This window comes from Paroedura picta, chromosome 8, assembly GCF_049243985.1.
Source record: "Paroedura picta isolate Pp20150507F chromosome 8, Ppicta_v3.0, whole genome shotgun sequence".
Classification (NCBI taxonomy): domain Eukaryota; kingdom Metazoa; phylum Chordata; class Lepidosauria; order Squamata; family Gekkonidae; genus Paroedura; species Paroedura picta.
Window position 1 is genome coordinate 85,608,092 of NC_135376.1, and position 25,386 is coordinate 85,633,477.

Sequence of the window (25,386 nt, forward strand, 5' to 3'; positions counted from 1 at the left end):
ACCAGGGTTCCAGGCAGCCCTGGGGCTATGTAGAGAGCTCTTCAGGGGTTACACAGCCTTTCCCAGGAATTTGGTTGGCCACTGACATCACTAGGCGTCACTGGAGCCCAATTCCCCTATTGTTCTACAGACCTAGCCTCTTTCTTCACAATGGAAATGGTAAATGATTGATTGATCAATTGATTGGCTGGCTTCCACATCTTACTTCTACGCCCACTTCTCCGAAGGGCATGTCAACGCCTGAAGGGGTTCCTCAAAGCCTAAAAAACATTGAAAAAGACTAGCCCAAGGTCAACTGGCAGCCTTCCATGGCAGAGGAGGAATTCGAACCTGGTCCTAGTCCTACACTGTAACCACCATACCACCCTGGGTTTATAGTTGGCTGTCACTCTGTCCATTTTTCTCTTCATGAATAACTGTTAAAGTGAAGGACTGCTTTCATATCACCTCCTTGTTCCCTGAGATCTTCTGAAGATGTCCTGGTTGATGTACTACCACCTATAGATCTGAGACTGGCTCTGTCTTATGTGCAGTGTCTTCTTGGTGGTAGTGCCATGTTGCAGAACTCCCATAGGCCCATAGCCCCACACGGCCCCTGTCCCATGACATTTGCTTTGTATTCCTCTATAAACAACGTGAGAAAATAAGTCAATGTCTTCATTTTATCTTATGTATGTATTTGTATTGGTTTTTTTCCTATTGATTTGTTATTTCTTGGGTGTAACCTGCCTTTGGTTCACCCAGTCAGAGAAAGCGAGGCTAGAGACTGAATGCATAATAGAGTAATTAATTAGCTAAGATATTGAAAACATTTAAATACATAAGTAGTGTAATTCATTAAACAAGATGTGAAAAATGTTTATGACATCTTCGTTGAATCATGAACCTGAATAGAATAAGATGTGTTGTAATTAGCCTCATTGAACCAAAATAATGTGAAAGGGCATTGTGAGTTTCTGTCATCTGCCTTTTCTTTCTTTTTTTTGCCATCAAGTCCCAGAAAGGATTTCAAGGCAAGAGACGGACAGACTGTGACCCAGTGGTGTGGCTGTTCAGTTTGTTTCTTCTCTCCTAGAAAGTAAAGGTGGCAAAAGTAAAGGTGGCAAAAGTAAAGGTGGCAAGATAATCGCATGACCCACTAAGCCAGTGGTTCTCAACCGCTGTAATGCCACGGCCCCTACTGCGGGGGGGGGGGGCGCTTGCCGTGGCGTTGGGCTTCTCCGCGCTGCTTGGTGAGCTCTGAGGCAGTGCGGAGGAGGCCACCATTATGCTGCCGTGGCCACAGCCACCGTGACCCTCAGGAAAGGGCTGAACGACCCCTCAAGGGGTTGCGACCCCTATGTTGAGAACCACTGCACTAAGCCTTCTTATGGGAAGGAGTGTTTTAGACTGGGGTTTGATTTCGTGCAGGGAGGAGCTATGCAGGGTCCATCGAAATGGGTTCCTCTTGTGAATAAACCCTGGGCCTTTATTTTGTCCTAGCTGTGGAAGTGGGACCAGAAAGTAAACCTCCAGCTATCAAGAGAAAGTGAGTGATGGTACATCTGTTTTGTTTGTTCAGTGCTACCTTAGTTGACAGTCTTCTTGGTTGGGGTGGGTTGTGTGGAAGTTATAAGTCATCTGTCCTCACCAGAAACTAATCACTGCCTTGTTAGTCAAAAAAAGTCTGCTGGCTGGCAAGGTATCATAGCAACAGTCTCTGGGAGCCCCTTAATGCAGGCTTTTGGATGACTGTATCAAGGAAACAACCCGCTTGGTTGCCCCTTGCTGAAGTCCAGAGATGAGATGACGACTAAGTGGCAGCAGGAAACCCAAAGATCCTTAGATATCACAGAATGCCGTGGCTGAATTTCTGGCCATGCGCCCCCCGCAAGCTGCGGACTCTAATGTTCAAATGCTAAATGTCAAATTTTAAGCTATCATTGAGTGAAAAGCTCTTTAAGCTATTAGGACTCCAGTTTTCGTTCAGCTTGTTTGCCTTTATCTGAGAGCAAATAATTGTGTGGACTTTATGACCTAGCATACAAAAGCATTTGGTTTGGTTTCAATAGCTCTGAATAAATTCCAGCTGGGGCAGTCTTTTAAGTGACTGAATTACACTGCTGTATTTTATTATCCCAAGGCTCAACTCTGCTGCTTGGGGATCTCAGACACTAGTAAGACAAATGTGTAGCTCTTATCAATGAATTTTGCCCTTCCCAGGATCTCCTTTGGCTATACTTCCAGGAAAACAGCGGGGAATAGATCAAGATAGGGGGAAATGGGTTTTGTAAGACCAAGATTTTTGTTTTCGCTGCACAGGGAAGAGTTGGGTGACTTGTTCATGGCCAGGTTCCATGAGGAAAATGCAGTGCAAGCTTAATTAAATAGTAATTGCGTTTACTTTACTATGTGCGTCCCATCTCATCGTAAGGTTCAGGACAGCTTGCAACAGTAAATTATACAGTAAGCATAATATGCTTGTATTTTTAATGACTCTGGCAGGCACTTAACTAAAATTTCAAGAGCATGTTACTTCTGTTCTGCAAGACTGCTGTTCTAAAACTTTTGCCCTCATTTGTACAAAATGTCCTAGACTAGAGCAAGTCCAATGGCTCATGTAGCCCAGTACTGGCAACTCTCATTGGTTGCCCTAGTGCAGAGTATCCTTGTGTGTTATGTGCTCTCCAGTGGACCCTATCAGTTAATGACCCCCAAAGGGGCCTATTATTAACAGCCTTGCTCAGGTCTCACAAACTGAAGGCTTCTTATATGGAGTCAAGCCACCTCATGTTAGGCCTTTCTTCTTTCTACTGCCTTCAATATCCCCAGGGTTATTTTTTTCCCAGGGGAATCTCGTCTTCTCATGATATGACCAAAATACTAGTTATTTCAGCTTCTGAGTGGGTGTCTCCTTACTAACTCTGATATATGCAAAATTATTTTAACTGGGGATGCCAGGGGCATTCTGCATGTGAAGTAGGACTTCTACTCCAGAGCTATGGCCTCTCCTTTAGGCCAATCTCCCAGTAGTGGCTGAAGAGCTCCTGGGATTACGGGTGATCTCCAGGAAACAAATTAGTTCCCCTGGAGGAAATGGCCACTTTGGAAGGTGGACTCTATGGCATTATATCACACTGAAGTCCGTCCCCTACCCAAATCCCTCCCTTCCTCAGATCTATCCCCAAAATCTCCAGCGGTTCCCCAACCCAAATTTGGCAACCTAGTAGCAGCTCATTCTGAGCTGCACCCCAAGCTTATTTGAGTTTTCCTGTAGTCAGTTCTGTTGATTTTAGCAAGGTCCTTCCAAGTACGTGTGTTGAGGATCACTTGTTGCTTCCTCTACAAGGTAACTTCATGAGGGAAATGGAGAGGTTGTGTGAATCTACCCCTCAGTTCACTGCATCTGCAATGAAATCTACTAAAGCAGAGATCTGAGGTCTTCTCAGGCAGCAACCGTCCACCAGATATATAGAGCTGACTGCTCTATAGTGAATGATGCCAAGAAGGGGCCTTCTTAATTTTCATGCTTGTCCCAGCTCTTTATGCCTTCCAGAGACCACAAAGCCCAAACCATGCATATCTCTATCAATCTGAATCCAAGAAGATTCTGTGTCGAGGAATAAGAACTTGGGGCTGCATTCTGACCATTGCTGGTATAAATAGCCAGCGTATTAGCATTCATGGCTGAGTGTGGAACTTTTACTAGCTTAATCTAAACCAGAACCGATCTTTTCCTCCCTCCCACTCACTGGTCGCAGGGGCAGATCATATTGTCTTTTCCCAAAGTGGTGAGGGTCTGTAAGTTCGGCTTGCCCCTGGCAATATAGTAAAGAACAGTCAGGTCCCGAAAGATACAGCCTGGTTCTGTCCATGCTTACTTAGAAGTCAGTCTGACTGCATTCGGTAGTACTTGCTGCCTGGTTATGTGCATATGGCTGTGTCATTGCTGTATTCCACTGGCCATTTTGTATTCCTGGGCAACCTGGCATGGCTGCTATTAAGGAGGAAAAACTGAGCATCTTTTTCTTCTCATATGTTCAGTCTGGGCTGCTCCTTCATCTTTTATACAGAATAACTTGCCTTGACATTGATTTGCTTTCATACATGCCATTTTCCCCTTCTGATTTACTGTGAGTATATTTAAGGGTATTCTTGTATATCGATGTTTGTATTGACCCGTCTGAAACACACGGCTGGATGTAGCAGGAAACTCTTCTCTCTTTTTTTTTTGTAAAAAGAGTTTTTTTTTAAGCCTCCCAGATCAACACTTTGTTCCATGTTTGGAGGACAGGAATTTATAAACAATAGATGCCAAAAACCATTATTGAAAACAGCTTTAGTCGGGCATCAAAACCAACACAATGGAATGCAGACTTCAAAAGAAAAACCCTGTAAATAACTTCCCAAATCACAAGCGAGCTCTCCACCCTCCATGTTTCTAGCTATTGTAGGGGGACGGCTGGTTAAATAAAGAGATTACTGTGCAGTCCAGTAGAGGGAATTTTGTGCACTGTGGATGACACAGTTTTTAAAATGCCTTGTTGATGAATGGTCCTCAAGCTGCACAGCCAACGCAATAACACTCTGTCTGATACTAAATTGGCTGGCACCTGGAGGGGTAATGAAAACAGCCAAAAAGGGCCACTCACATCCAAGGTAGTGTCTTCGTCAGGCTCAGGGGACATCCCCAGGTATGCAGGAAAATATAACTTTGTAAATTAGCTGAAGTAAATAAGCCTGATAAGGACAGAAAATGCTCCAGAAGGGCTGCCAAGTGTTAAAGGGGGAAACGGGGCAAGGAGAAATTGGTCTTTTGCGTCACCTGAGAACTCCCTAGTTGCCTGGCCAGGGGGAATGTCCTGATGGCGCACCCCCCCCCCCACAGACACACACACTAGTGACAACATATAGGTAACAAAAGCTTCATCCTCAGATAGGGGTCAAAACTTGCATGAGAGGCTGCCCAGAGTAATGTGACTTTGTAAATCATGCAGATGGAAAGTGACCCTTCCTCCCCCCCCCCCGACCCAACTTCAAAAGACCCAGTCGAATGAGAAGTGAATATGTTCCAGGACTGTGGAGTGTTGGGTGGGGGTGGTGTCCCTGGGGCAATGATGTCCCTTCCAGTGCAGCTCAGAACTGAGGTCATCAAAGCAGGAGTGATGCTTAAGATTCTGCCCCCAAACTCTATGGTTTAACCATAGAGTTTTGGTGAATGCTGGAATGTCACCTAGCACAGTGATAAAACTTCTGGGTTGTGGCAGCAGCAACATCAGTGCATGGAAGATGCCAGTTGCACCACCCCCATTTTCCCAGATACTTCTTCCTGCTGAGTGGCCGCAGACAACAGGAGCTGGGGGCAGGAGATCTTGTGCCCCCAGCAGGAAGTTGGCAGACCTGCCATCAAGCCAACCTGGACCTTTTTTTCTACACACAGTAGAAATCTAAACTAAATGGGAGGGAATGTGCTAGATATTCTTCTAGCTCCCGAAAAAGACAAGCTGTAGATCTGGACCATTTGAAGGACTCCTTCCCTCCACATCTTTCATTTCTGATGCCACTGACATATCCTTAGAGCAGCCAGTCAATGATTTTTTTTTTTTAAGGAGGAAAGGAAAAGCCTCCTGAACAATAATTTCTTCCTTCTGAGTTGTCAGGCTCAATAATTCATGTGAGTGTAGGGGGGAGATGGAATCATGCTGTTCTTCATCATTGTCTTATATTTTCAAGATTTAGTGAAGAAAAAGAAATAACTCAATGGCAGGGAGTGAATGAAGAACCCAAAGTGAAACCACGCCAACCTGTATTTTCCTGCAGTCTTGATCATTCTTGCATTCTCCCCCTTATAAACAGCAACTGTGGAACCACATGGGGTGTAAAGCATGTGCATATATGCATAATATCCACATTTTCCTGTACTCTGAAACAGAAGGTAGGTCAGTTTTTTGTCTACAGCACAGCTCTGAGAGTGTTCTGTTTACATCTTCTAATATTATTCCAGGATTCACACAGCTGTTTTGGGGAAAAGGATGAGGACTTAGGAGTAAACATTATAGTAGACAACACAGAGCCACATAGATCGTTTTTAAATGTTTGGGAATTCATTTTAATTAGTGTTTTAATTGGGGACCGCTATTTGAGCTTATGGACCTATGGGCTGTTCAGCAGCCCTTAAGGCAGCGGTTCTCAACCGCCTTAATGCCACGACCCCTACAGCAGAGGCGGTGGCAGCGGCATGTGCACACACTGCTGCTGCTCCTGCTCACCATGGTGCTGGTCTCCGCGCAGCCTCAGTGAGTTCCAAGGCAGCGCGGAGGAGGCCAGGGCCATATAGGGTTGGGTGCTTTGGTGTCCAAAGCGGTTGCTCATGCCCAAAGCAGCCAGCACCGGGTCGTGGGAGGAGGAGAGGCGCGGGCGTCAATGCGCCGGTCGGCGTGCACACACAGGCGCAGGGTTGCGCTTGCGTGTGTGCGCCAGTCAACGCCCATGCCTTCCCTCCCCCCTGCAACACAGCACTGACTGCTTCGGGTGTCAGCGGACGCTTCGGATGCCAAAGCACCCAACCCTACTGCCACTGCAAATCCCCCGGGAAAGGGCTGAATGACCCCTTGAGAGGTCGTGACCCCCCACCTTAAGAACCACTGCCTTAAGGGCCTTTTTATCAATATGTGAGTGGAACAGTCGCCTGAATGTGTTATGGATCTAAGATGATGGACCACAAGAAAACGATCCAATAAGTGATATCTTCAGAGCAGACAGGTATTTATGGATTTCAACTAAGGATTTTAAAGCAAATGGATTCCGTATTGCTTTGGATGGGGGAGTTATAACTACTCTTAATGCTAGGCAGCTGTTGTTGTTTTTTTAAGGATCTTCATGGCTCGAGTTATTTACAAAATATCTCTTTCCCCCAAAGTTGATGAAAGCATCTACAGAATGAAGACTCTGGAAGATGACAACTGCTAATTAGAGGGCAGGTATCAGCACTTGCCTTTGGGGGACAGATTGTGTAGGTGTCAAAGTAAAAATTTAGCTTGTTATAAGCTGTTCTGGCCACTTTGATTCCTGTTTTTACCCTGCGCCTGAATGCACAGTCACAGCAGGATATATCTTTCTGTTTGCTATCTCGGGTTAACATGAATGTGTATCTCACCAAGTTGGCCTCTTTACAACTGCAGCAAAGTAAAATCTGTTCCAGTTATTTGGGGAAGGAGTAGCGGTCCATAAACATTTAAAACTTTTTAAAGATAAAGTGCTTTGATACTGGCTTTTAAAGATTAGGGATTATATTTATACGTTATTTTATCTGAAGCTTGCATGTTAAATGTGAAACATGAATGCATGTGCTAGGACTTTGTATTTTATGGATGACTTTTGATCTCTTTGCAGTGGCCTATGCCTAAAGCAATAAAATTTTGTGTTTGTGACAGTTTGGTTTACATAAATTAGTCCTTCCATGTTTTCTAAACTGGGTGTTTGATTCTGTCTTGGTAGAATAAACAGTGGTCCTTGGAGTATATTAAAGCTAACAGAAGTTTATTCCAATGAATGCTTTCTTTTATTTACTTCATTTATATGCCACTTTCCAACATTTCCAAAGTAGCATATGACATTCTCCATTCTCCCATGTTATTACCACAACAACCCTGTGAAGTAGGTTAGGCTTTGTGTGTGTGACTGGCCCAAGGTCACCCAGCAAATTTCCATGACTAGGTTTGCCCATCTTCCATGTGGTGGTTGGAGTACTCCTGGGACTACAACTCATCTCCAGGCAACGGAGATCAGTTCACCTGGAGAAAATGGCTGCTTTGAAGGTGAAGAATAAGAAGAATATGGATTCTCAACGAGGGGTCCATCAACCGCCAGGGGTCCGTGGCCTCTCACCTCGTGCCTTAATGGACTGGGCCACCAGCTAGGGAACCAGTCCCTTCTGTTGCAGGGTTTGGGGAAGGGTCATTCACGGGCTATGATGACATAAAGTCCACCAGCCAGCTTGGTGTAGTGGTTAGGAGTGTGGACTTCTAATCTGGCAAGCCGGGTTTGATTCCCCGCTCCTCCACATGCAACGAGCTGGGCTCCCCACAGCACTGATAAAGCTGTTCTGACCGAGCAGTGACATCAGGGCTCTCTCAGCCTCCCCTCCCTCACAGGGTGTCTGTTGTGGGGAGAGGAAAGGGAAGGCGACTTTGTAAGCCGCTTTGAGACTCCTTTGGGTAGAGGAAAGCGGCATATAAGAACCAACTCTTCTAGGCAGGTACTCTAGCCACATTTTGGCTGTCAGCAGGGGATTGAGTAGATCTTCAGATTCTTTATTGCAGAGAGATTCCTTCAGATTTGTGGACCTTTTGCAATGTTTGCCCACACGGTTCTTGTAATCTTATTTGGCATAGTCATGAGGACTAATCATTTCCTCTTAAAGATAAATGTCAGCAGTGTTTGACTCCGTGAGCCATAATTGTAGCCATGCAAGTGTTTAAATACTCTGCTGTCAATATGCCTATCAGCTTCTCCAGGCTCCCTGTCCAATTTTAACATTCACAGCTCATGCCTCACCCCAAGAGATTGAAATGGGATACTTTGTTTATAGAGACCTGGCTGCCATTCAGAGCATATGAAGGAAGTTTTCCCACCTAGGTTATACAGTCATCAAAGGTCATTTTTACATAGCAATGATTGGGAGGGATGACACATATCTAAAATAGATAATGTAATACTGTAGTTGTTTTTTTTTTAATCGCTGATAATAATACCCCAAAAATGGATTGTGCATTTCCAAACAACATGGCCAGCTAATCAATTTTTTTTAAATATTGTATTCATAATATGTAACAGGGGTTTGACTTAATTAGTCTGTTTTGATGGAAAGTATTACAAAAGGATACATAATATTATACAAGTTTCCTTCTTTTTTTAACAGGGGTGGGCAGAATTAGCCTGATTCCATTGTGTTTCTTCTGCCAGAGGTCAAGGAAACCTAAAAATCAGGAAAATAGTGTCCAGTAAAAATCATGATTATGTGTAGATTAAATTAAATGTAATGCTGGCAATTTTTTGTAAAATGAGTACATGCTGTACTCCCGATATAGTCATAGTTTAAAAGAATGCTTTATATTCCAGTACAATTTTAATGATATGATGTTGGTAAGGCAGTATTTCTGCACTGTAGGAAAAAGAATATTCTCTTTTCTGTACTGCTTTAGTGTACATTTATCTACTGTTCGTAAACAGAGAGTAGTAGAAGAGGCCCTGGCTGTTGCAAAGTCATAATATATGCATAATGGCTTCCCTGTTTATGTGCATTCCAAGATATTTCTGTGTTTTGTGCACACTTACCCTGCAGTGATGCCCAAGCTGCCCAGGGTAAGGGTAGAAGGCAGGTTTGTATTTACATAACCATGTCCCCAAGGGTGTAGAATTCCTCCATAAATGGAAGGGCCAACCATTTATCTGTATTGGAGTAAGTAAAGGGATATGTCCTGACCTGATCCAGACTAGCCCAATCTCAATGGATCATGGCTGCTAAGCAGTTTCAGCTCTGGCTAGTGCTTGGGTGGAAGACCACCAAGGAAATTCAGGGTCGCTTCACAGAGGCAGGGGATGGTAAGCCACCTCTGTTCATCACTTCCCTCAGGCTTTCTCAACAGGGGTTTCATGAAACCCTGGGGTTTCTCAACGGTCCCAGGAGAGTTACACTGATTGGGTGGGAGTTTATTTTTATATGTATTTTAATAAAATTAAAGATCATTGGATTATAAGACCATATATAGTTATGTTGACCTCCCCCCCCCCCAAATGGCCAATGATGGGCCTGGAGGGGGTGGGAAGGGGAGGGGCCCTGGCTATGCAAATCCTTGCTGGTTGAGGTTCATTGCACATGGTAGCGACTAGAGTCCAGGGAGGTAAGTACTCTCATTTTAACCGAACTACATTGGGGGGGGGGTGGCGGGGGACAATGGAGTGACAGATGCCTGCCTGCCACAGTCCTGTTCTCAGCCTAGCTGAGTGAGTTGCTGGGTTGATTCTGGTGTTGGGGGGAGGCGGGTGATGGAGCGTGGGAGTGTCTGGATGATGCCACTTCTGCTGACATGTGACCTCTGGGGTGTGATCAGGAGGTGTGGCCTGCTGACATCACTTCTGGGGTTTCTCGAAGCCTGAAGGATGTTTCAGGGGTTTCTCAATAGTGAAAAGGTTGAGAAAGATTGGCTTACTTTGAAAACAGTACATCCTCAGTATATATCAGCTGCAACTTAATGGTATTTTCAGTCCCTAAAAGGTTTTGGATTCTGAGCCAGAGCATAATATGGCTCAACAATGTCTGGGGCAAGTAGCAGATTCCAGTTGTGTCCTGCTTGCCAGCCTTTTATTTCAGCTCTTTTGACTCTGTGACTCCACAGTCCCACTCTTGCTACTTTTTGGTGCGATGCAGGAATATAATGGAACTTTGGTCAATGGTTTTATCTATCTGGACTAGCAAAATAGCTTCCTGTAAAGCAGGGGTAGTCAACCTGTGGTCCTCCAGATGTCCATGGACTACAATTCCCATGTGCCCCTGCCAGCAAACGCTGGCAGGGGGTCATGGGAATTGTAGTCCATGGACATCTGGAGGACCACAGGTTGACTACCCCTGCTGTAAAGGGCAGGTTCTCCCAGACCTAGATCCTTATCAGTGGGAGCCAGTACTTCCCAATATATTTACTTATTATATATTTATATACCGCCCTCTCCGAAGGTTCGGTGTGGTTCACATACAACAGGATCAATACAGATAAGCTAGTTTAACAATAATAAAGTGATATCAACAAGCAACATAGAACAGCAGAAAAGTGTGGAGAACATTAAGCACATATGGATAGCCCTGTGGGCTGGGCGGAACTGTAGCAGGTGCCATAGGAGGGAGGCTCAGGGGGGAGGGCCCATGGGAAGTGGGGGTTCAGGTCGACCTCAACCATATGCCATGGCGCCCTCAAGTATTCTGCAGCATCTTGCAGCTGGAACATCCCCAAGAACAGCAGTTGACTGGTCCATCTCTCCCACCATGGGTGAATTTATTTATGTCATTTTTAATCTGCTGTTCTCACCGAGATTTGAACTGGATTACACAGTGTAAGTCAATGCAGTCAGCAGGACGGGACGTCCAGTAAACATCACAATAGGATTTGGATTGCAGGAATCCGAAACAGAGCATCAGCAGTAACATGAGACCTAAAATGATGCTGAAATCACATAGTAGAATCATGCTTGCAGCAGCAAGTACATCCTGTGCATTGTAGTATAATTTTTAATTCCTATCTCTTTACATCTTTCTGGACCATTTTGTAACAGTACATGAAATATTTGCTTTTATCGGAGAAAGTAAACGGGGACGGTCAGAATCTCCATTGGTTGAGAGGCTAAATGTGTTTGCTGTCCATGGTGATCCGAGCCCTTGAGGTCATGCCTGCTCATACCAACATAGGCCAGGGGTGGGTTCTGCTTGGTTATGTTAAAGTGTGAAGGAAAGCTGGGCTATTGGAATGGAATGCTGAAAACTTGCACACGCACAATGTAGTGAGAGGGTAAGGATAATTATCAGGGCATTCGGCAAGGGGTGTGCTTACACTAAAGGCGTAATGCAACTTTTATTGACCATTTGCAGATGTAGTGACCGAAAACGTAAGATTCAAGTGGGTAGCCGTGTTGGTTTGAAGTAGCACAACAGAAATAGAGTCCAATAGCACCTTTAAGACCAACAGAGATTTATTCAAGGCGTTGAAAACGTAAGAGTAAGCTTAAAATGATTCCGCTTGATCTTCATTGCGCTGAGGGAGAGAGGGGGTGATGGAGCAGAAGGGGGTGCATCTCTTCCGTGGGAACGAAAGGTGGATCAGGTTAGCTTTCAAGATCTAATCTGGCATCTCCTCTTTTCTTCTAGGTAAAATGTGAAGCTAAATTGCCTTTGTCCAAAACCAAAAATAACAGCAGCAACTGCAAAAAGGGCTCCAGCGAGGATAAATCAAAGGTTTCTATAGGTGAAGAATGCAGAACGGATGAACAGGCATTCCTTGTGTCACTTTATAAATATATGAAAGAAAGAAAAACACCAATTGAACGAATACCCTACCTAGGTTTTAAGCAGAGTAAGTAGAATTTTCATTGTGGGTTTTTTGTTGTGGGGGCAGGGAGTGGCGTTCTAGAACAATCTGGGTTTTCGAGTTTGATTGTCTTGTTGGGGGTGGTAGAACAACTTTGTGGGCTGCACTGGCTGCCCCCTCTTCTCCTCTCTTGTTTGTACTGTACAACATACAAAATAGTGGCCGTGAACTGATGGATTATGTAGATATAGCCAAGGGTTTAGGCATGCCTAATTATGATTTTGGGGATTTTTCTCTCTTCATCTTCCCCCATGCTATTTTGCAAACCACTTTTGAAACAAGTTTACCATTACTTTTGTTATTACAAAAGCACAAATCCAAAGCCACACTAAGACGCACAAAGTTCTATGCTTGATTTTGTGAACTCCAGCCAAATAAGAGAGGCCATTTGGTGTAATGGTTAAGAGCGGCGGCTTTTAATCTGGAGAGCTGGGTTTGATTCCCAGCTGCTCCACATGCAGCCAGCCAGATGACATTTGGCTAGTCACAGTCCTGTTACAGCTATTCTCACAGAGCAGTTCTGTCAGAACTCTCTTGGCCCCACCTACTTCCCAGAGTATCCGTTGTAGGGAGAGGAAGGGAAGATGATTGTGAGGCACTTTGAGGCTCCTTTGGGTAGTGAAAAGTGGGATATGAAAACCAACTCTTCTTCTTGAAACACACACACACAAAACTTCAAATAGGAAAACACACACGTATTCCTGGGACTCTACACTTCTCTATTTTATCATCACTGTATATATTTATCTGCCCACCCATCTTCCATTCCAATTCTTTTTTAGTGTCTCTTAGTTGGGATTGCAGTACTTCCCTCTGGGCAATCGCAGCTAGATAAATTTATGGTTTTAAAATCCACCGATGGTGACCCAGCAATAGGCAAGTTTAAAAGGTTCCTGTTTTTTCTCTCTCTAGTAGAACTGCAGTTAATGTCTTTCCTTGAATTAATAATGTGGTGTACTTTTATTGTACCCAGATGGTCCTTGTTGGAGAGAAAAAGACCCCCACATCTATTAAAGACAGAGTGGTCATCAAGTCATTTTTTTCTTACATTGTTTGGAGATCATAATTAACAGCGAATATAAATATAGACAGGATCTTTTTCCAACACAGAACATAAGGCTAAGAATTGCTTGGGAATTGACCTTTAAGAGGACGTCACAATTTATAAAGCAGTCATGGGTAGCGATTTTGCAATTGTGATTAAATCCTGCTAAAAATTCTACAAGGAACAGAATGAACATCATAAACTATAACAGCAGGATTATTATTATTATTATATTGGTAGCCTGAAAGATTATTCTCAAGGGAGGATGCCTTACTTGGAAACATTGCTCTCCCAAGCCGATGTGCTCCGATTAAAGCCGTGTGCTGTTTTGATGAAGAATGTCAGACCTGTATGTTTTACATAACAATTTACATACCTAATAGCAATTGACACTGATTGCAGTAGACCTCTAGCAGCCCATTAGAAACTTATATAACTCCAGAATGATTACAATGTTTGCCTGGAAAACCGGCTGCTTGAAATAGAAGTAAAATTAATGTACTACGAACAGGTTTGTTGCATTATGCATTTGATTCCGATTAAATCAAGGCCTCGGAAAAGCTCTCAATAGCCCAAGGAGTAGAGAGTTCAGCGACGCTTTTTGTTTAGAATGTTTTGTGATGAAAAAAATATGTGTTGGGCCTCCCCCCCCCCCGTATGAATGTCCTTAATAAAGAGGCCCACTTAAAAGATAGATGCCCCCCCCTGCACACACTGAATCTCAATTACCCAGTGTCAAAATGAGATCATTCTGCAACATATGGCTGAAATAAACTGCTGTGTTTGATGTACCCGTGTACTCAGTCCAGCAAGTTCTTTTCTTTTTCTTTAAGCTACTTGATTATTTCGATAAGACCGTTCAAGAAAGTAACCGAGCTGGGCATAGACAAACTCCCTGTATTTGTCTACCTTTGATGTGCAAACTCTTGTGTTTCTAAATATCGAGTTGGAAGAACTAGCTTAGCTATTGCCATTTCTCTGCTGGCGAATAAATATAGTGAGTATTCTTAGCTGGGCTCTCTAGCTCAATCATGAGCCCTAGTCACTAGGGAAACACCCCTAATTTATGTCATACTGTGGAGGCAATTCATCTAGGGCAGTCCATGGGAAGCTTTTCGACAGGGTTGTAGAATCTGGGCTTGGCAAGGTAATAGGAAGGGAGAGAGAAAATGCAGGTGAACCTGTTTTTATTGCATTCCTCAGACTTCTCATTACAGAACACCATAAAAGCGTTTTGAGGACTGGCGCCTTTCCCCATGCATTTATAATTTAGATTTTTATAAGGCAACCTAATTAAAGTAAAGCACAAATTTTTAATCATGATCATAACTGAGGACTTGGAGACACTCTCATACACCCACATACAATAACGTCTTTGAAATTAATATAAGTTATTATTTCCGCCACAGAAATTGCCGTTGTCAACAAATGGCTTCCAAATGGCGTAGAAGAACGGAAGGGTTTCTGTTTCCCTATTGCGTGTGCATGAGAGATCCATGCTTCCCATACCTGTGAGGAGCCAAGCATTTAGTCAGCTGCTCTGATTTGGATTTGAGCGCTGGCAATTAAAAATTCTGTAGGCATTCTGGGCTACTAATTCATTAGACATTCGTTTCAACCTCAATATATGGTTCCTATCCCTGCCACCCTGAGCGGTTAAAGCCTTCTAAGCCAGCTGCATTCAGTGAACTTAGAAGGGCTTGCACTGGTCCAACCTTTGCACATTCTTGTCATCTTGAACATTTTTGCCTCCATGAGTAAGACGCATGCAGTTTCTGTAAATGAAGGACTGGAAATCTCAGGAATCTAATGGCACCAAGTCCCATCCGTGAAGTTAAGTGTTAAGAACCGCAGTACCACAACCCAGTTTGTTTCCTGTTTCCGGTTCGACTGGTCTGAGCTACGCGGGGAGCCAAGGAATGACTTGAGCCAAGCCTCCCCAAATGAGACTTTCAAGTAGGCAACCTTTGAGTGTTCCAAAATTTCCGGCATTCTTAATGGGATAGGCTAGCCCAGTGGTTCTTAAATTCTCTTTTTACAGGGCTATGATGTTCTCCAAAAGCTTATTCCGTCAGTGAGGAGACTGATGAACCCTGGAAGACAATGCTTCCCTCCATATTGAATTTTTTCAGAAACGTTCAGCCATGTAGGTGTATGTTAGGGGTTCTGGTGAGGTTCTCCTACAGCACCTTAGATGAAATAAGTATCCCCCTAAACTCTAGTTCTTCTGCCATCCACAGAAGTCCCAAAGCAGAGGGCCTTGCCTGGAAGACATTGGTGTGTGAATGGTCTCTGTAGGTAGAAACTTTGAATGGACTTCAGAAAGCAGGTTCCTTGCATTTTCAGCAATTCAGTCACGTAATTTCCCCAGCCAACAGTCTGGCCCAGGGGTTGTCAAACTGCGGCCCTCCAGATGTCCGTGGACTACAATTCCCATGAGCCCCTGCCAGGTCTATCAGTACTTCATTACCGAGGCCCCAAATCCTTGTGTTGGAAGTACTGATAGCACTTGTCCATTTCCGCCTGTGGGTGCGCTCGCCCGTCATGCTATGTTCACCATTACTCGTGTGAAACAGGCTTCCATATGTGCATGCAGAACCTGCTTGATCACGCCAACAACTTGCTTGGCTGCTTAGAGGTGTGGAAATATTATTTTTTTTAATGGCGCCAGTAAAGAGATGTGGCTTCCAAGCCGTGCATGCCAATCTCTCTCCCAGTGGCACCTTGAACTGGCGATAGCTACCCCAGCCCTTCTCTCTCTCTCTCTCTCTCTCCCTCTCCCTCAGTGCAGGCTGCTTGTGTGAGGGAAATAGCTGCTCCACATGTAGAAGCCTGTTTCTTCATGCAGAAGACGATCTTTGGATCCCAGCCAAAGCCTCTTATCCAAGTGGCAGTAAATAGTTGTTTAATCAATGGCGGCTTTGTATGTACTCCAGTTTACTGCTGCATTAACCAGATCGCATTTTTAAAAAGTGTACTCTTTCTAATTATAACTAATATATATGCTATCTTTATATAGGAACATATAAAACTTTCATTTTTTTAAAAAACAAGAAAATAAATGTGGTTTAATTTCTTTTTAGGGATGTCAGTTTAAGCTCGGTAATCCTCTCCCTTATACCTGTATTCTAGCAGAATGTTTCCCTTGGGATTGCTTAAAAAAAAAAAGGAATGATATATATACCCTTTTTGAAAGCCAATGTTTGTTCTTTGAATGATGTAAATGTTATTTTCAGAGTGTGGGTTTCTTTTTTTTCTGAGCCTCTTTTTTTTAGCCATGCGATCGTTATCTTTTTTGCTTCATTGTAAAAGAGAAAAACTGTTTGATTTGCATTTCTTTGAAATAAGCTGGTTAATGCAATGCTTATCTAAATACTTATTGTCCCTCTAACAGTTAACCTTTGGACTATGTTTCAAGCTGCTCAAAAACTGGGAGGATATGAAACAGTAAGTGTTTAAGTAACTTAAATGGGGGGGGGAATGCAATCTTAAATTTCCCATTTTGTTTTGCTTTTTTATAATACACGCTCGCAGAGGAAACAATCATATAACACACACACATACACACACACACACCGTGCAAGCTTATTGGGCCTTTCTTTTTGGAAATAGCTCCAATTAGTTCCAGGTTTGGCAAAACTATAAACTTGTAAAAAAAAAAAAACCCAAAAAACAACCCCAAATGTCTTGAGTGGAAAACATATGCAACTCTTCCCTGTCAAGGAAATTGGTTGGGTCTGTAATTTTTTCCCATGTTGAGAAAGGGCTATTCTTGTACAACAAGCCAAGATTGCATAAAACAAAATTTCACTTGGCAAAGTCTCTGACATCTGTTCATGTTGAATACGGGAAATGTATTAAAAGCTTTCAAAAGTAATCAGCATTGTCCATTAAGGAATAGCACGGTGCAGTATCTTTTTCTCTAGTTTGAATGCTCAAAGACCTTTATTATACAAGGGTCACTGCCACATAAACAGGAAGTTATCCAAAATATAAAGTCGGGGGGGGGGGGAGAGAAAGAAACATTTCTGATGCTTTCTATCAGCTAAGCGTATCTGACACGGACACTTTATTTTTAGCTCATGGGGAAATTTGATGGTTGTGGATTTTACAGCATGTCTTCCAAACCAATAAAATATTGGAGCAACAAACTGTGATTAAGATCTTGAAATGAGAAGGACTGCCTTAATGTGGCACATGGAGATGGCATCTGTAATAAATCCCATTTGACATAAGACAATAGTCAGTGGAAATACTTTCTTTGCCCGTGCTAGTCAGTTGTGCATTTCCTGCCCCGGATGAATGCAAGAAATATATTGTAGATATGGTTGCTTGTCTGTGACTTTATTCATCATGTATAAATTGAGAGTGCAGCTATCCTAAAATGAAGTAACAATGGAAAACACTAAAGCTAAATTAACTTCAACACAAATGTAATCATCTAGACACTTGTCTCTCAAGTTTATTTTTCAAATCCCCATGCTGTTAAATGATACAAATATGGTCGATATCGTGGTAATTAAGGAAATAGTATTTATTAGCTTATCCTTTAGTACAGGGGTAGTCAGCCTGTGGTCCTCCAGATGTTCATGGACTACAATTCCCACGAGCCCTTGCCAGCAAACACTGGCAGGGGCTCATGGGAATTGTAGTCCATGGGCATCTGGAGGACCACAGGTTGACTACCCCTGCTTTAGTTTATGTCCATTCCTATGCTTGTCTAGGGCAGCGAACTTCCAGGTAGTGCCTGGAGGTCCCCCAGAATTATAAATAAACTAGCAGAAAAGCCCGTTGTACGAAAAATATAATGGCGCTAGCTTCCCCCCTCCCCCGACCCAGGCAGGCCTGCTGAGGCCACAACAGGGTTGTTTAAGGCGGGGGCAAGTGCTGGCAGGGGCTCCCTCCTTCCCCACCTCGACCTGGGCAGCCCTGCTGAGACCTGGCCAGGCTGTGGCCAGGGCTGTTCAGGGTGGGGAGAGCACTCATGGGCGAGCTGCCTCCCTCCCTCCCAGCTCCTGCTCACTGCGTGGCTTCTTATGGGATGGCACATCTTCTGTGTGGAAGAATTGGAGGGGGATGTGGCCAGGGGCGGGACAGCCTACATGGTTGGTAGTTCATTGGACGGTCAGCCAATCAGGGAGGCGATGAGTCCTAATTCCTCCCACCGTCCCAGTCGGGCCTTATTTATGTCAGTGGTCCCCAACCTGCGGGCCGCGGCCCGGCGCCGGGCCGCAAAGGCCATGGTGCCGGGCCGCGGCTCCCTCTCCCCGCCCCCCCCCGCAGTAAAAAACTTCCCAGGCCGCAAGCTTGCGGCCCGGGAAGCTTCTTACTGCGGGGAGGGCGGGGAGAGGGAATCAGGGCCGGGCCGCGCCCGCGCGGCCCGATCCACGGGCGCGGCCGGGTGCGGCTCGCGGGCGCGGCCCGATCCGCGGGTGCGGCCCGCGGGCGCGGCCGGGCGCGGCTCGCGGGCGCGGCCCGATCCGCGGGCGCGGCCCACGGGCGCGGCCGGGCGCGGCTCGCGGGCACGGCCCGATTCGCGGGTGCGGCTCGCGGGCACGGCCCGATTCGCGGGTGCGGCTCGCGGGCGCGGCCAGGCGCGGCTCGTGGGCGTGGCCCGCGCGGTCCCTGCGGGCGCGGCCCGATGCCCTGCCGGTCCCCAGCCTAATAAAGGTTGGGGACCACTGATTTATGTTACAGATTAGAAATTCCCTTCCCTCCCCAGACATTGCGCTCTCTAGATTCCCCGCCAAATATCCAGAAATGTCCCTATCCAGTGTTGGCAACCCTACTGTTTACCACACTAAGCTCAGTAAGTTTTATCAAATAAACTCTGAACAGAATAAGATTTTTAAAAACAGGTCCTCTCCCTTTCTTCGCTGCTCCTCAGGAAGCTTAGTGGAGTTTTGCAGACTGAGTGGGATCAGTCTCGGTGGCTGCACATCCAGAGGGGTTATAAGAAAATACTGCTTCCGTCTCATATGAGCTCTTCTGCTATGAAGCAAAAGTTCATTGGGGGGGGGGGGAAGGGGGGTATTTGGTTAAGCATTTATTCACACAAACAATACAGAATACAGAAAAGAACACTATGTATTTCATTTATAGAACTATGAATATTAAGCTGATATCCCAATATGTCTTCTATATTTTCCCATTGTACCTATTGTGGTTTTGTTGTTGTTGTTGTTGTTGCATATCCTGCCACTTTGCAGAGACTTGCAGCGGCTTACAACATAAAACCCCCATAAAATCCCCACATAAATTCCCTTATAACCCAAAGATTGGCAGCCTAAAACCCCTCCCTCGAGCAGACCTCCCTAAAGGTGTGTGTGGGGGTGTAGGTATAATACAACTGAGCCGGAGGAGGGTCCATGATACCCCTAGCACTAGCACTGACCTCAGCTAAAGACCTATTTTCTCCTGAGTTCATATTGTTTGCATACACCTCATATAAATCCATTATTTCTTTCCATCTCATTATATCAGTCAATATTGTCTAATATTGGACTCCACTTTCTATTAAAATCCAATATCGATCTGTTTTGTATCAAATATGTAAGTTTTGCTGTTGACTCATATCCCATCAATTTATTTAACCACTCTGCAAGATCTGATAAGGATTCTTTTTTCCACCTTGATACATACAAGATCCTGGCAGCTGTTGCTATATATTTAACAAGTTCACTATACATTTTGATACTGTCTGGTACTTTATTTAGTAGTACATATTTCATATCCATTGCAAATCTGATTTTTAATACCTTTTGCTTTTCAATCATGAATTGAAATTCAATATTTCCGTGCTCTCTTATAAGTCCACCACATAGGATAAAATGGTGCATTTATTTCATAACACTTCCACCATTCCCCATTATAACTCTTATTGACCTGTACTATGTATTTTGGGGCAGTTTACCATCTGTTAAACATTTTATACCAATTTTGTTTTAACATCTAACATTCAGCAAACTTCAGTTCATTGACCCAACATGCCTCCCATTGGTCCACTGTCTCCAAATTTTTGAGCCCATTTTAGAGCAGAATAGCCTCCAACTGCCCCCTTCCATCAAGAACCATTGGGGGGGGGAGGCCTCAAGGGGCTGCAAAAGGAAGAAGACACCTGAGAACCAGACCTTTAGCTCCAGAGAGTTACACATAAATTTTGAGAGGCAACTGATCACAACAAACTAAACGTGGTGCTATCTGAATCAAAGTTACATCCTTCTAAGTTCATTGCAGCCAGTGGGTTTGATAGCACTCTGTTAATGAAGGCCTTGTTAACTGTAGTTTGCTTAATGAAAGCTGAGATAATGGAAAATGAAAGCAGAACACCTGATCTGAATCGTGGTTTGCCTGTTGTACTTTTGGATGCTTAAACCGTGGTTTGGCTTGATGTCTGAGCCAAGCCTCCCTGTGACCAAATGTGTTTCTTGGACTAATTTACGTATAAACTTGTTTCACTTTTTAAATTGTAATTGGATTCAGGTGGATAGCCATGTTGGTCGGGAGCAGCAGAACAAAGTTTGGGTCCATGGCACCTTTAACAACAAAGTTTTATTCAAGGTATAAGTTTTCATGTGCACATGAGAGCTTATACCTTGAATAAAACTTTGTTGGTCTCAAAGGTGCAACTGGACTCAAACTTTGTTTAAGTGTAATTGGTTTGTATACTGTTGGATTTTATCTTTTGATGCTGCTTTGTTTTTGGCCAAGCAGAAACCTCCAGATTTACCTTGATTTGCATTTTAGATGGAAATTGATAGTAGTTCTGACAAGGTAAATAATTTCGGTATGATTAGTTGCAATTTGAGTACTGTCTTATTTCACATGTGGAAGGAATGCTCATGCAAAAATTGATATACTAACCCTCATACTTCTACTTGGAACTGTATTTTACTGATAAATGGGATTTTTTTTGCAACGAAGTTACTTTGCAGTCGTCATTTTGCAAACAGACACATTCACAGAGTGATCACTTGTGCATGGTGCTTTGGGTTATGTGCATTTCAGAGACAATATGCCCCTACCTACCCTATAGTCACTTTTTGTTGTTGCTGCTGTTGAGATCAGGGTTAGACCTGCCCAGCAAGTAGCCCCTGCAGGAGGGTCTGAGCTGATTTTTTAAAACATCTTTCTTCCATTGTCAGGTATTATTTGCACTTCTGAGTTTCTGTAGTGTGGCGTTGGACTGTCTGTGGTGCTTCTGAAAGTTCTACTCCCCCCCCCCCACACACACACACCTTTTGCAGCATGTTCTATTTCGGCATGGGGGGGGTACGGTCTACCTTTTGTGCTATAGTGTTAAACTAATATCATAATTCAGTGCTGTGTTGCCAGCTTTCAGATTGCAGCTCCAAGCTTGAATAGCAAAAAAGGCATGGAGAAAGTGGCATGGTCTGAAATGGGCAGAGCTCTTTAGATATTTCAAGCTCTTTTGCATTTTTTATATTAATTGCTATAGCTATTCTGCCTCTGTTGCTTTGGGGGCAGGGTGTTCCTTCAAAAGGTTTGCTCCCTCTAGTAGTCAATTTGATATTACAACTTTGTATGTCTGGCATATTTTTTAAAATTTATTTTATTTATTTATATTTATATACCCCCCTCCCCCGAAGGCTCAGGGCGGTTTACAGGGAACAAGAAACAGGTACAGATAACATAAGGAAACACATGTGACAACAGCAATAACAATACAGCAATAATAACTCCAACATGATAATAGCAGTAATAATAAGATAGAACTGCAAAGGAGCCACAGCTCAACTCTTACTGGGACCCAGTGCGTTAGGCAGATTATCTCCTTGCAGATTTAAACTGTAGGTTTGTATGCCTGGCATATAGCTATATAATATTGAATCAACCACTAGAGATAACAAAACACGTGGTAAAGGGGGGAGGGAACCTGGAATAATAGGGATGCACAAGCAAAGAAAACTAGAATGCAGAAGTGCCCTTAAATATGGTTTTGAAGGCTCCTTCATGTCATTTTACAAGGAATCGGCCAAGCAGTGGATAACAACCAGTTTAAAATGACAATGTGAAAGGGGTCTTTTATTAAGATTTCATGTTAGCACGTGCTCCTGCCAATCAAGTATTGACTATCCCTGACGCTCAACTTGTACATGCAGACTCACCCTTCAAATGAATGAATGCAGATTTCAGACGTGAAAGAAAGCCCAAAACAGAGGCAGTTGGACATCTCCTTGTTCTTGAAGCCTTGCCTGTGTCAGACTGGAAAATCTAAGTGTAGAAAAACCCTTTGCGATGACTCAAAATAAATGGCTTGTTTCCCTCTAAGGCAATGTTAAATCAGCATTCTGGAAGGAATACTGCTGGAGGTATTCCCCACCCCCCACCCCCCGTCCTTTCGTGTTGAATTCAAAACAAGGATTCCGAGTGTCATTCATAATTTAAAATCAAGGGATATCTACCCTGCCACCTTTTCCAAAGATATTCTGATTGTGTTCAAGGTAGTCTTGTAATTTGCATTGACTGCGGCGTTCGTCTTGTTGCTTGATCTTCATTACGCTGTTGGCTCAGGGCCGCTTTTAAATTGAACGGACACTTGTTTTTCAGTGGGGTGCAAAGTTATGGCTGCATTTTGTAAGCCTGTACACAGCTTTGAGGAAGAGCGTGTTGGATCAAGTTTCATTGAGTCCACTATTCTGTGTCTCTAAATCAGCTAATCTAATACCTCTGGAAGCTCAAAAGCAAAACATGGAGGTGACATGTTTTGCCGTTGCGTGTCCCTAGCACGGGATATTATCTCTGAACATGGAGCTTTACTACTGATAGCTTATATACAAAATGCTGTGGAATAAATTTTGCAGTCTTCATTGGTGGGGATGGGCCAGGTTTCGCCCAACAGGCGAATGAGGAATGTGGGGCTTGATAAAAGAACACCAGTGTGCCTTAATGGCTGAGGATGTATTTCTGAATGACTTGGGAATCTCTCTTCCCTGTCTTTGGAGCAGACTGAGCTGATCAAACAAGTGGCAGGGATGAAGAAAGGGTCGGTAGCCAGTCTGAAGAAAGGGGGCTGAAAGTTCTGAGCAGGAATCGGCTGGAATGGCTGCAGCTTGACACGTGAGGCTGCCGTGAAGCGTATTGTGGCCCAGTGGAACCTGTTGCGAGATCAGCTGTTGTGCAGCTGGCTGTAGCAATCTTTGTTGGCATTACGCTACTATATCCTTAGAGAAAGCAGAAATGCCAGTCCATTTTCTTCCAGTGGAAAATAAGCCTTTCCTTGTTTGCCCCTTGAGTCCTCGGTCTTAGAGCAGTGGGGGATGCTTCACGACATAAATGCAAGATAGTGTGATTGGGTGCGTCCTATTGGTTGGGTTTTCAAGAAGGGGAGCATGCAAAATTAGCTGTCACCCGTATCCACAGGCCTCCAAAGAGGCTATGCCAGTTGCTTCTCTGCTACTCCTTGCTAGGGGGACGCAATAGAACAGTTGCTGCCCCAAACATTGCACTAGACTAGCTCGTACCTTGCTTTACTGGCCCTCCATCCCCAAAAGCACCTTGTGGCAAGCTGTCGTCTGGACATGGCCTTAGGCGGCCACAGAATAAGGACAGGTTATGGAGATAAGGCAGGTAAAGAACACTTTTAAAAGTTTCAAGCAACTTTGACATATTTCCCTTCTTCTTTTGTTATAAAAATATAAGACCCCGGTTTGTTTTTTGCAACCTGTTGCTTCCAGAACCATTTTATTTCCTGTGTATGTATTCAAAGCTCTTCTCATCCACTCTCTCAGCATTCCTCTAAGGTATTAATTATCCCTCTGTTGCAGGGAAAGAGCTAAGGCTGATAAGCTACGACTTGCTGCGGCCATATAATGAATTCGAGGCTGAAATGTGAACCAGGAGCTTCCCAGCTCACCGGTCCAAACACATTAGACCAGTTCTTATTAGTTCTGAATAATGTATTTAGGACTAGGGAATGCCAGCAACTGAAATGAGGTTTATAGTTCTTTGGTGGTCTGCTGTGTAGCTAATAACATAAACCTATATATTTGTAAGCAGGGCATCTAGAAGCGTAGAAAGTACATATGAGTACCAAAACAGTTCTATTTAGCCCAGATGTGTTCATATGATGACCTGGCTCCTGCTGAGAACTTGTTTATTTAAAACATTTTTATGCCACCTTTCTACCCAGTCAGGATCCCCAGCATGGCAAATATAAAATCATCTAAACAATTAACAGTACGGTTAAAATGTGAAGATTCAGTTCCATTAAGAACACATAAATGCACAGCGCTAGAAGGAGAGCCGATAATGCTATTGGAGAATGCCAGACGAAACAAAAAAGTCTGCTGGCAAAAGACACCAATAGTGGGAGACAGACAGATCTCCCTAGGTAGGGAGTCTAAGGTTTTGGTGCCACGATAGAGAAGGCCCTTTCCCAGGTCATTGCCCATCTAGCCGCAGATGGCAGGGCAACTGAAGCAGGGCCTCCGAGGATGACCAGAATGAGCAAATGGGTTCATATGGGAGAAGGTGGTCCTTAAGGGATATTGGTCCCAGGCCATACTGAGCTGTAAAGACCAATACCAGCACTTTGAACTGAGCCAGGAAGCAAAATAGAAGCCAGTGTAGATGGAGCAAGACTTCAGAGATGGTCCTTATGACCCACTCTAGTCAAAACACTGGCTGCAGCTTTCTGTATCAACTCTAGCTTCTAGACAGTCTTCAAGAGCAGCCCCACATAAAGTGAATTACAGTAATCTAATGTAGACGTAACCAGAGCATGCAGCACAATGGCAAGAACTTTTCTGCCAAGGAAGAGCTGCAAATGGCTCCCCAATCAAAGCCAGTGATAGGCACTCTGGCCACCACTGCCACCTGTCCATTCAACTGGAGGGCCAGTTCCTGCAGCCTCCCAAGCTATAGACTTCATTTAAGGAAGTGCAACCTCATCCAGAACAGGGATATCCCATTTTCCAGATTACACCCCCCCACACACACACACAAACACACAAACACACACACACACCGTACCCCACCATTTTGTTGGGATTGAGTTTCAGCTGGTTAGTCCTCATCCATACCAAAACTGTCTGTTCACAGTTTCCATAAGCTGCCTGGGATCGACTGGTGGTGCAAGATAGAAATGAGTGTAATCTCCATATTGGTGGCAGCTCAGCCCAGATCTCAGGATGACATCTCCTGGTGGCTTTACATGGATGTTGCAAAGCATTTATTTATGGAAGAGTTTCTGTTAGTAAAGCATGA

General features: G+C 44.1%; 1 protein-coding gene across 3 annotated transcripts in view; it reads left to right on the top strand.

The window, feature by feature from the left end:
• The window catches only part of ARID5B (AT-rich interaction domain 5B), a 259,355-nt gene that overhangs the window by 191,829 nt on the left and 42,140 nt on the right, over positions 1-25,386 (top strand). For 2 of the 3 annotated variants that reach the window (XM_077350725.1, XM_077350727.1), the window contains 2 exons: positions 11,894-12,098; positions 16,553-16,605. In XM_077350725.1, the coding sequence (XP_077206840.1) occupies positions 11,894-12,098; positions 16,553-16,605 (258 nt within the window). The remainder of the gene's footprint in view (positions 1-11,893; positions 12,099-16,552; positions 16,606-25,386) is intronic. The other variant, XM_077350726.1, reaches the window with a different exon arrangement.